At 44.3% G+C, this 12,858-nt stretch overlaps 1 protein-coding gene across 1 annotated transcript in view; it reads left to right on the top strand.

The window, feature by feature from the left end:
- The window catches only part of LOC115461979 (extracellular calcium-sensing receptor-like), a 77,474-nt gene that overhangs the window by 14,565 nt on the left and 50,051 nt on the right, over positions 1-12,858 (top strand). Inside the window, exon 2 of the mRNA XM_030192029.1 lies at positions 11,168-11,983. Within this exon, the coding sequence (XP_030047889.1) occupies positions 11,168-11,983 (816 nt within the window). The remainder of the gene's footprint in view (positions 1-11,167; positions 11,984-12,858) is intronic.

Below are 12,858 nucleotides of genomic sequence, written 5' to 3'. Positions count from 1 at the left end.
ATAATAATGGGTGACTTCAATTATCCAAATATAGACTGGGTAAATGTAACATCGGGACACGCTACAGAGATACAATTCCTTGATGAAATCAAGGACAGCTTTATGGAGCAACTGGTGCAGGAGCCGACGAGAGAAGGAAAAATTCTAGACTTGGTCCTTAGTGGAGCGCATGATCTGGTGAGGGACGTTATGGTACTGGGGCCGCTTGATAACAGTGACCATAATATGATCAGTTTTGACATCGACCTTGAAGTAACTGTACACAGAAAGTCAAATACGTTAGCGTTTAACTTTAAAAAAGGAGGTTATGATAAAATGAGAAGAACGGTAAAAAAAAAACTTAGGGGGGCAACTGAGAGAGTAAAAACTGTACAACAGGCGTGGACGCTGTTCAAAAATACCATCCTGGAGGCCCAGGCCATACATATTCCGCAAATTAGAAAAGAAAGACGGAAGTCCAAAAGACTCCCGGCCTGGTTGAAAAGTGAGGTGAAGGAAGCTATTAGGGCTAAAAGAAACGCCTTCAGAAAATGGAAGAAGGAACCGTCTGAAAATAACAAGAAACAGCATAAGGTGTGTCAAAGCAAATGCAAGGCGCAGATTAAGAAGGCCAAGAGGGAGTATGAAAAAAAGATAGCATTAGAGGCAAAAAAACATAGTAAAAATTTTTTTCACTATATTAAAAGCAGGAAGCCGGCAAAAGAATTGGTTGGGCCGCTGGATGACCGAGGGGTAAAAGGGGCGATCAAGGAAGACAAAGACGTAGCGGAGAGACTGAATGAATTCTTTGCTTCGGTCTTCACCGAGGAAGATTTGGGTGGGATACCGGTGTCGGAAATGGTATTTCAAGCGGACGAGTCGGAGAAACTTACTGACTTCACGGTAAACCTGGAGGACGTAATGGGGCAGTTCGGCAAACTGAAGAGTAGCAAATCTCCTGGACCGGATGGTATTCATCCTAGAGTACTGATAGAACTGAAAAACGAGCTTGCGGAGCTACTGCTAGTGATAGGCAACTTATCCTTAAAATCAAGCGTGGTTCCGGAAGATTGGAGGGTGGCCAATGTAACGCCCATTTTTAAAAAAGGCTCCAGGGGAGATCCGGGAAATTATAGACCGGTGAGTCTGACGTCGGTGCCTGGGAAAATGGTAGAGGCTATTATTAAAAACAAAATTACAGAGCACATCCGAGGACATGAATTACTGAGACCAAGTCAGCATGGCTTTTGTGTGGGGAAATCTTGCCTGACCAATTTACTTCAATTCTTTGAAGGAGTGAACAAACATGTGGACAAAGGGGAGTCGGTTGATATTGTGTATCTGGATTTTCAAAAGGCGTTTGACAAGGTACCTCATGAAAGGCTACAGAGGAAATTGGAGGGTCATGGGATAGGAGGAAATGTCCTATTGTGGATTAAAAACTGGTTGAAGGATAGGAAACAGAGAGTGGGGTTAAATGGGCAGTATTCACAATGGAGAAGGGTAGTTAGTGGGGTTTCTCAGGGGTCTGTGCTAGGACCGCTGCTTTTTAATATATTTATAAATGATTTAGAGATGGGAGTAACTAGCGAGGTAATTAAATTTGCTGATGACACAAAGTTATTCAAAGTCGTTAAATCGCGACAGGATTGTGAAAAATTACAAGAGGACCTTACGAGACTGGGAGACTGGGCGGCTAAATGGCAGATGATGTTTAATGTGAGCAAGTGCAAGGTGATGCATGTGGGAAAAAAGAACCCGAATTATAGCTACGTCATGCAAGGTTCCACGTTAGGAGTTACAGACCAAGAAAGGGATCTGGGTGTCGTCGTCGATAACACACTGAAACCTTCTGCTCAGTGTGCTGCTGCGGCTAAGAAAGCAAATAGAATGTTGGGTATTATTAGGAAAGGTATGGAAAACAGGTGTGAGGATGTTATAATGCCGTTGTATCGCTCCATGGTGCGACCGCACCTTGAGTATTGTGTTCAATTCTGGTCGCCGCATCTCAAGAAAGATATAGTAGAATTGGAAAAGGTGCAGCGAAGGGCGACTAAAATGATAGCGGAGATGGGACGACTTCCCTATGAAGAAAGACTAAGGAGGCTAGGGCTATACAGCTTGGAGAAGAGACGGCTGAGGGGAGACATGATAGAGGTATATAAAATAATGAGTGGAGTGGAACAGGTGGATGTGAAGCGTCTGTTCACGCTGTCCAAAAATACTAGGACTAGGGGGCATGCAATGAAACTACAGTGTAGTAAATTTAAAACAAATCGGAGAAAATTTTTCTTCACCCAACGTGTAATTAAACTCTGGAATTCGTTGCCGGAGAAAGTGGTGAAGGCGGTTAGCTTAGCAGAGTTTAAAAAGGGGTTGGACGGTTTCCTAAAGGACAAGTCCATAAACCGCTACTAAACGGACTTGGAAAAATCCAAAATTCCAGGAATAACATGTATAGAATGTTTGTACGTTTGGGAAGCTTGCCAGGTGCCCTTGGCCTGGATTGGCCGCTGTCGTGGACAGGATGCTGGGCTCGATGGACCCTTGGTCTTTTCCCAGTGTGGCATTACTTATGTACTTATGATTTTTTTACTTTCTCAAAAATTACAAAGACTATGGGACACTCAATGAAGTTACATGAAAATACTTTTAAAATAAACAGGAGGAAATGTTTTTTCATGCAACAAATAGTTAAGCTCTGGAACTCTTTGCCAGAAGATATAGTAATAGCAGTTAGCATATCTGGGTTTAAAAAGGTTTGGACAAGTTCCTGGAGGAAAAGTCCATAGTCTGCTAATGAGACAGACATGGTAAAATCACTGCTTTCTCTGGGATCAGTAGCATGGAATGTTGCCACTATTTTTGTTTTTGCCAGGTACTTGTAACCTGGATTGGCCACTGCTGGAAACAGGATACTGGGCTAGATGGACCATTGGTCTGACCCAGTATGGCTATTCTTATGTTCTTATGTAACAGTAAATTGATGCCCCCATCATTGGTGGGGCTTCTGCACAATCAACTAATACCATCAGAGGTGGGCCCATGAAAGTGAGTTTGACATCACTGTGCTAAATAGTTGTGGAACCTCTTGCACCCCAACCCCATTTCCACTGTGATGTTCCAGGCCCTCCCTAATACCTCTGAAATCTGCACTTACAGTTCTGCGGTCTCACTCTTCAGAAGCAGGAGGGATGCAGTCTCCTGACTTCACTGACATTGCACTGTATCACTCTTTATTAGGTGGCATCATCCAGTATTAGTGACACAAATAGGAGGGTCTTGAAAATCAAAGATCCCATTAAATTGTATGTGTATACTCCTGTAACCCCTTGGGTTAAAAATATTTAAAAGAATTTACAGTTTTAGAAAAGCTGAGAAAAAATGCTTTAATTTTACTTAACTTTGGAATAGTTTTGATTGTGCAGTAGCACTGTGCTGGGACAAGCATGCATGTGCCTGCTGGTTGCCCTGGTTCAGTGGCGTAGCCAGTATGGGGCTGGATTTGCCCCTGGACCCCCCTGCCGCCGACCCGCCCAACCTCCCCTCCCGCCGCCAGCCCGCCGTCACCTACCTTTGCTGGCGGGGGACCCCAATCCCCGCCAGCCAAGCCGAGGTCCTCTTCTTCCCAATCCCGCGCAAGGCTTCGTTCTAGTCTGACGTCCTGCACGTTGTACGTGGAGGACGTCAGACTCACAGAAACAGAACGAAGCCATCTTGCAAGGCTTCATTCTGTTTCTATGAGTCTAACGTCCTGCACGTACAACGTGCAGGACGTCAGACTAGAACGAAGCCTTGCGCGGGATTGGGAAGAAGAGGACCTCCGCTCGGCTGGCAAGGGTTGGGGTCCCCCACCAGCAAAGGTAGGCGATGGCAGGTTGGCGGCGGGAGGGGAGGTTGGGTGGGTTGGTGGTGGTGGGGGGTTCAGCAATGGCGGGGGGTTGGCGGTGCCGGGGTGGGGCTAAAATGTGCCCCCTCACCTCGGGCTCTGGACCCCCCTCCCGCCAAAGTCTGTCTACGCCCCTGCCCTGGTTACTAGGGTAAACATTCTAATTGCTGCCATTGCTAATCAGTGTGAGTTGGGAGGGAAATTTGAAGCAGGGTGGATGTATTAGAGTGTTCTGGCTGGTCTTGTTTTTTATTTCAATGTCTTTGCTGTAAAATAATTGTTTTTAGTAAATTGGCACTGGAATGGTGTGCGTATGTATAGGTAAATGAACTAGTTAAAGTATGGATCTCTGCGGGTTTTTTGGCTCAAGGCTGAATGTGTGTGTGAGTGAGAAGGGGAAATAAAATACACATTCTATTGCTGAAAATTTATTAATTTGAGTTTCTCCTAATATCTGCAAGTGGCGTACCGAGGGCGGGGTGGTGGGGGCAGTCCACCCCGGGTGCAAGCTGCAGGAGGGGTGCAGGGAGCAGCCTCATGGCTGTCGGCTCCGCTGGTTCCCTGCTCCCTCTGCTGTTACTTCCTGTTCCGGGGCAGAGGGAGCAGAGAACCAATGGAGCCGACAGCTGCATGGCTGCTCCCAGCAACCCAGCAGGTAAGAAGAATGCACCCGGGGTGGGGGGGATGGTGATGTGCTGAGGGGGATGCTGCACCCGGGGGGGGGTGTCGTTGAACTCGGGGGGGGGGGAGAGGGTGTCATGCTGCACCCAGTGGGGACGGACCACTCTGCACCCGGGGGGGTGGGGTGCAGCAGCGATTTGCCCCGGGTGGCAGCTGACCAAGGAACGCCATTGGTGCCTGTAGGTGTAGTCAGAGCATGACTGAACTGCTTTTGGTTCTCCGATCCAAGTCTGAGGCATTTTACTTCTTACCTCAGAGAGCTACCAGAAAATAAGGACCGATAGTGAAAAGGGATTCTTTCTACAAAGGTTGACAACTCTTAATCATTAAAAAAAATTGCAAACTTGGTCTCTTTTACACTGCAGTTTTTCACTTAGAGGGATGATTAAAGCTGTCTCTCTGATGGGCTGCAATGATTGTGTTTATGCTTGACAACTGAGTGTTGTGTGACTGAAAAAAGTTCTTTCCTGAGCTGATGTGGGAGGGTTAGCTTAGGGTCATTAAAGTAACCTTTATTTTGGGAAGCTAGTCAGGGAACTACCTAAGGTCATTCCCAAATCCCTGGTCCCCAAACACCATAGGTAGTGATGTAAGTTTCTCTCTTCTATTTATGTAAAGTCAGTCAGTAGGTACTCAAGAACTCTGGGATGTGCCAATGAAAAGCGCTGGTACTCAACACAATGAAAGAAGACAAGAGAAGATTAATAAGAGAGCTGGAAGTAAACTAAGTGACAACAACATAAAGATTGAAACAGAGGGATAATATAGAAAAGAGCTGCTGGGATAGAGAGATAGGTAGTTTAAAACTTGTACTTACCTGGTTCCAGGGTTATCCTCCTGTGGAATTCAATGAACCTGAAAAAAATATAATTTTAGCACAAAGTATCAGTTCCAAGTAGGAAAAATAGTCTAGAAGTTTAGTCTAGTTTGTCTAGTTTTATAGAGGGAAAAAATAAAATACTTATCTGGTTCCTGAAATGTTGAAATTGTTTGAATGTCCTCGAATGATATGTTGTTGGTATATTCTGAGAGCTCTGTAAAGGTAAAGACTGATGAAAACTGCTAATAATTTGCTTAAATGTTTTCAAATAAAATATATTTTTATTGTTAAACTCCCTGGTTGGTGAGAAGTTTATCTGGGGAAACACCATAACAAAAATTAACTTTGTTCTATTTATAGTGTAATACCTTGCTTCACCACCAGGGGGCTCACAATCCAGTGGGGGTAGCAGGGCGTGATCTTCATGGTGCAGGTTTCGAGACAGAAAATGCAACTATGCCATTTAGTATATTGACTAATGTAGGTGAGAGATCACAGGCTTTGGGGGAGAGAGAATCATAGATCAGAGGGTGGGGGAGGATTTTAAGCATCAAGGATCAAGCAGGAGGAAGGAAATGAAGGAGGGAGGGAGGAAAGGAGGGCACCTCATCTTTGAGGGAGAGGATAGGGTCAGGTACAAATGCTAAGCTGCATTTTGCGCTCCTAGATTTAGGTAATTTTTCTGCCAAAGCTAGGTTCCTAGCTCAGTGTGCTGCGGCGGCTAAGAAAGCAAATAGAATGTAAGCTATTATTAGGAAAGGAATGGAAAACAAAAGTGAGGACGTTATAATGCCTTTGTATCGGTCCATGGTGTGACCGCACCTTGAATATTGTGTTCAATTCTGGTCGCTGCATCTAAAAAAAAGATATAGTGGAATTAGACAAGGTACAGAAAAGGGCGACGAAAATGATAAAGGGGATGGGACGACTTCCCTATCAGGAAAGGCTGAAGTGTCTAGGGCTCTTCAGCTTGGAGAAGAGACGGCTGACGGGAGATATGATAGAGGTCTATAAAATAATGAGTGGAGTGGAACGAGTAGACGTGAATCGTTTGTTTACTCTTTCCAAAAATACTAGCACTAGAGGGCATGTGATGAAACTACAAAGTAGTAAATTTAATACGAATTGGAGAAAAGTTTTCTTCACTCAACGTGTAATTAAATTGTAGAATTCGTTGTCAGAGAACGTAGTAAAGGCGGATAGCTTAGCGGGGTTTAAAAACTGTCTGGACGGCTTCCTAAAGGAAAAGCCCATAGACAATTATTGGACTTGGGAAAAATCAGCTATTTCTGGGATAAGCAGCATAAAATGTTTTGTACTTTTTGGGGACCTTGCCAGGTGTTTGTGACCTGGATTGGCCACTGTTGGAAACAGGATGCTGGGCTTGATGGACCTTTGGTCTGTCACAGTATAGCAATACTTATGTACTTCTGTACTTATTTTAGATGCCTAACTAAGGAGCTGGGCACCTAAACCTAAGCAAAAACTTCCTCTTCCTGGGTACCTAAATTTTGGAACCCGTTTATATGAGGTTCGTAAATGTAGGCACCTAAAAGGTGAGTGGGGAATTTAGGAACTCGGAATTTAGGAGCCTCAAAATAGATGACTGAACAGAAGCCAAAATTTAGGAGACCCTACTTTTTAAATAGCTGTTTTAGTCCCATATATATAGAACCCTAAAATGACTTTTACAAAACTGTGGTAAAATTTGTAGTAACGGTGGTTTAATATGGGAATATACTGGATTGTACCTGAAAATGTTACACAGCATCCAGCGGGGGTGCAACAAGAATTTTCTAACACTAGTTCCCGAATAAAATTGCAGTTGGTGCACAGTTCCTGACCACAGTTAGGACCCTGTTTCCTAAGCAGCGTTATAGGTGCGTTAGCATCTTTAATGAGCGTTAACCATATACGTGTCTACAATATCCCTATAGGCGCCTACAGGTTAACATGCGTGCTGCTAATTGTAGGCATGTTAAAAACGCTAACACACCTTAGTAAACAGGGCCCTTAAGAGCCCTTTTACTAAGCCGTATAGGCAACTATGTGCGCCCAACGTGTATCAATTTCGAATTACCGCCCGGCTACCGCATGGCCTGTGCAGTAATTTCATTTTTTATGCGCGTCCACTACGCGCGCCAGAAAATAATTATTTTCCGACACTGCGCTAACCAGTCAGTAAAAGGCATTTTACGTGCATAGACCATTACCGCTTAGTTGACATACGAGACATTACCGCTAAGTCAACGGGTGGTAGTAAGGTCCCAGACCCAAAATGGAAGCATGCCAATTTTCATTTTGCCGCACGTCCATTTTCGTCCAAAACAAAAAGGCGTTTTTTTACAGGTGCGCTGAAAAATGGATCTGCAAGTGTCCAAAACACACGTTTACACTAGTGCAGGCCATTTTTCAGTGCACCTTAGTAAAAGGACCCCTTAAAGCGGAATCACCTATCGCCTCCTATCTAGCAGGTGCTAAGTGCTCCCTTTTACCTGTGTTAGCCAGTTATTGGGCAGTAAGTCTAAAATTTCTATGCCCACTCTCTATTCATGCCATGCCCCCTGACAGAAAAATTCTGACAAATTCAGTAACATGTGGTATAATGGACAGAATCAAGCAAACTACTGCAAAACTCTTAATACAATTATGGGATAGCTTGTTTCTAGGCATCAACAATGCTTAGACGAAGGATAAAGGATAAAGTGTAAACATTTCCATCTCGTCTCCTTGGGTTTTTGGAAGAGTCTTGTTGAACATGCTACTCTCTTGCTCCAGTACTCTCCTTATCGTATCCTGTCTCCCTACTTTACCCCCCTTCTCTTACCCCCTATTTCACACCTTCACTCATTCTCCCAAACCATCAAAACACCCCTATTCATATCTACCAATTGTCAAGTCCTCACTATTCCCTCAAAATTCCTATCATCTCTCCCATCCATAATGCCCTGCTCTGCCCCCCCCCCCCCCCCAACATTTCCACACAAAAGTGTCTAAAAAGTGGCATAAAGCAGCATTTGTATGTTTTTCTCACAAAAATGTCCAAATCAGTATTTTCAAAACCTATTTTTCAGACATTTTTCTATGCTGTTCATCTGCAGTGTGTCCAAATCTCAAGGGGCAGATGTCCCTTGTCATAGAGAAAACTTGTTTAGGGACAAAGTTGAGGAGGTGTCCGACCTAATTTAAAAAAACATACAGATATTATAAATATCTAGGCCTCAAACTACTACTGCTTCTTCCTCTACTAGAAGATTTCAAGGAAAATGTTGATGTTCCAACTACTATATATCTAAGTGCTGTTACACCCCTATGCTCCTCCACACCAACGGACTACACCCTAACACTTGCATCCAAGGCAAGCGGGGACATAAATCCCAAATGCCCTCTCAATCTAAATAACAACCTAAGGGGCCCTTTTACTAAGACGCGTGGAGGGGCATAATCGAACGCGAATGCCCATCTCCATGGGCGTCTATCTCCGAGAATGGGTACGTGAAGGGGCGGGACAAACCGTATTTTCGAAAAAAATGGGCGTCCATCTTTTTTCCGATAATACGGTTTGTGCCAGCCAAATGCATCGGATTTGTGCAGATTTGAGCTGGGCGGTTTCGTTTTTCAGCGATAATGGAAACCGAAGGCGCCCAGCTCAAAAATGAACAAATCCAAGGCATTGGGTCGTGGGAGGGGCCAGGATTCATAGTGCACTGGTCCCCCTCACATGCCAGGACACCAACTGGGCACCCTAGGGGGCACTTGTAACAATTTAAAAAAAAGTTACGTACCTCCCAAGTCCATAGCTCCCATCCCTTGGTTGCTGAGCCCCTCAAATCCCCCCAAAACCCACTGCCCACAAGTCTACACCATTACCATAGCCCTTATGGCTGAAGGGGGGCACCTACATGTGGGTACAGTGGGTTTTGGGGGCGGTTTGGAGGGCTCCCATTTACCACCACAAGTGTAACAGGTAGGGGGGGGGGATGGGCCTGGGTCCACCTGCCTGAAGTCCACTGCACCCACTAACAACTGCTCCAGGGACCTGCATACTGCTGTGATGGAGCTGGGTATGATATTTGAGGCTGGCATACAGGCTGCCAAAAAAGTTTTTAAAGTTCTTTTTTGTTTGGTGGGAGGGGGTTAGTGACTACTGGGGGAGTCAGGGGTGGTCATCCCCGATTCCCTCCGGTGGTCATCTGGTCATTTAGGGGACTTTTTGGGGACTTGTTTGTGACAAAAAAGGGTCCAAAAAATGACCCAAATTCGCGCTAAAAACACCTTTCTTTTTTCGATCATCGGCCAAAGGCGCCCATCTCTCCTCGGCCAATAAACACGCCCAAGTCCCGCCTTCACCACACCTCCGATACGCCCCTGTCAACTTTGGCCGTTTCCAAGACAGATTGCAGTTGAAGACGCACAAAATCGGCTTTCGATTATACTGATTTGGGCGCCCATGGGAGAAAGACGCCCATCTCCCGATTTAGGTCAAAATATAGGCGTCTTTCTCTTTCGAAAATAAGGCAGATAGGTGCCTACACGTGTCCAATGCACGTCAATTTGGAACTACTGCCAGGCTACCGCACCCCGAAGCGGTAATTCCATTTTTTACATGTGTCCAATATGCGCGGCAGGAAATATTTTTTATTTTCCACTGCGTGGCACTAACTGGCCAGTAATTGGCAGTGTATACGTGCTGACGATTACTGTCCAGTTAATGCATGAGACCTTACTGCTAAGTCAATGGATGACGGTAAGGTCTCAGGCCCAAAATGGATGCACTGATTTTATTTTGCCACACATTCATTTTCAGCAAAAAAAAAAGGCCTTTTTTGCAGGTCCGCTGAAAAATGGACCTGTGCGCATCCAATACACGTGTTCACACCACCGCAGGCCATTTTTCAGTGCACCTTATTATAAGGACCCCTAAATTTTGACTCCTTCCAGAAAGCAGTGCGAAGGTGGAAGAATCTGTTGAATCCTCAAAGTTTTAGAGTGGTTGTGCAGAGTTTAATTACTTCATGTGTTGATTAAGCAAATGATTGGGGCATCAGAGGACTCAAATTAAAGCTTTACAAACAGCACAAACTTCTGTGGCCAGGGTCTTGACAGGAACTGCTAGGTTTGTGGATATTACACCAATTTTGAAAATCTTTCATTGGTTACCTGAGTATAGGGTCCATTTCAAAGTTGTTTGTTTGATTTTTAAGATTCTTATGCAACAAGTTTCAGAGATATTGGCAATGGATTTTGGATTGATACCTCGTTTCAAACAATAAGCGTTCTGATGTATGCACTCAGCCCTAGTAAATTTTCAAAGAGGCCAATTTATGAGCATAACTCTCAACGTTAGGAAACGAAAAGGGAATGGGGTTTGATATACCGCCTTTCAGTTTACATATATACAGGTACTTATTTTGTACCCGGAGCAATGGAAGGTTAAGTGACTTGCCCAGAGTCTTTTGAATATCAGGCCCATTATGAATAAGAGGATCTTTGTACTACTATGCTTAACCTGTGAATGCTCATTTTGTAAACAAAGTCAGACAGTGGAGAAAGAAAAACACATGCACAAGGGTGTGTAATGACATAAAAGTACTCATTTTGTTCCATAAACCCAGAAGTTTTAAATGTGTCTCACTGTATTTGACTTCAGGTCTGGGTTAATGTGCTCCATACACTCTTTGGTCCACTTCTTGCTTTTAGACATTTTCACAACTATCTACACACTTTGTTTTCTTCTGGTTTCCTCTTTGAAATCAATGGAAGACAACATTTCAGCTTTTGTTCTCATTGTTGTACAGATCAGCTATGCCTCATCGCTTCTAGTCCTGGGGGACAAACTCCAGTTCCCCTCCTTCCTGAGGACAGTGGGCAGCATTGAGTCCGTACCCTCCAAACTGGCTGATCTATTGTCTCATTTTGGTTGGACATGGGTGGGCATCCTTTTCTCCTCCACTGACTACGGCGTAGATGCAGCCCAGGCTCTGAAGACTGAACTAGCCAGCTTGAAGTTTTGTGTAGCCTTCTTTGAAACTCTTAGCCAAAATGATAGCCCAATAAGGATCCAGTATCTAGTTAATATCATAAGGACATCAAGTGCTGTGGTTATCATTGTGCATGGCTACCCAATGGAGATTGGTCCAGTCTTAGAAGAAATGGTACAGGCAAAAGCAAGAAAAGTCTGGATCTTTGGCCCTGCTATCACTGGATCATCACTGTTTTTCAACAGAAGATTATGGGAGATGCTGAATGGCACCATCGGGTTCACAATCCCCAACTTGGACATTCCTTCCTTCAGGGAATTTCAGTATAAGAACCATCCCACAGACTCTTCTCCTGACATTTTCCTCAGGCCTTTCTGGGAACATGTGTTTGACTGTGAGTGGAAAGAGGGTCCTCATAAAACTGATGAGTTTCAAAGTGGGGGCAGAAAGCCCTGCTTGGGCTCAGAGAGATTGGAGTCCCTGCCAATCTCCACCTATGACTTTCAGAACATGCGGGTCAGTTACTGCACCTACAATGCTGTCTATGCCCTTGCCCATGCATTGCATGACCTGTTGTCCTGTGACTCTGACAGAGGAAACTGCTCCAGCTTTGCTGATGTTCAACCTTGGCAGGTGAGTACTGTAACAGTAACCTACCTCTGCCTCTCTTTCTGAGAAGTTCTGAGAGAAGAGGACATTTCTCTGGTAAGTGAACATCATATTGCTCTGTGCTTTGGTAACTTAAATATTGGGACTTAAAACAGGAATTGTAGGTTATTGAAAAAGACAGAAAAAAAACAAACTTTATTATCTAGTCTCCATACCCTTTTCCTCATAGATTTAGAACTTGAACTTTCTGTCACATAGCATTAACAGATAGCCTCTAGAAGGAACAGCAGGGCCTAGCTCAATCTTCATTCCCACCCCCCTCCCCAATCCTTTTCATTTATAGTCAATTGTTCTAATTAGGATAAAAAGAGGAGCGTTTTCATTAGAGTTCTAATTACATTTAATTAGTTTCTGAGAAGCAAGCACTAAATAAATTACATATTATGTCATATAATCTTAAAGCTCTTAATACTCATTTAATACCCCAGTACCTTAAGAAGTTTTATTTTAAACAACTCTATAACACTAAGATGCAGACTGCAGTCCAGCAGAGAGAGGGGTGCTATTCAGTCTTTTGCTTTGAGTGTCACATGTATGATTATCTCCCAGTTGGTGAGAGCTTATATGTGTGTGCTCCATGCAAGGAGCTCCCAGCTCTCAGAGAATGAGTCCGTTCTCTTGAGGCTAGAGTAGCAGTCTTGGAGGAGCTGATTGAGACAGAGAGGTACACAGAGGAGGCCTACAGGGACATTGTAGAGAAGTTCCACCTCCAGTCTGTCAGCCCCTGTGCTGCCTTGGAAGAAGGAGGTTTCCTTTAAGGAGAGCATCCCCCAGGAGAAGATGGAAGTAATCATGTAGCCAGGACCAGCCTACCAGGGGGTGCAATATCCACTCACACC

Source organism: Microcaecilia unicolor, chromosome 2 (genome assembly GCF_901765095.1).
Source record: "Microcaecilia unicolor chromosome 2, aMicUni1.1, whole genome shotgun sequence".
Classification (NCBI taxonomy): Eukaryota; Metazoa; Chordata; class Amphibia; order Gymnophiona; family Siphonopidae; genus Microcaecilia; species Microcaecilia unicolor.
This window is presented reverse-complemented; position numbering and strand designations above follow the sequence as displayed.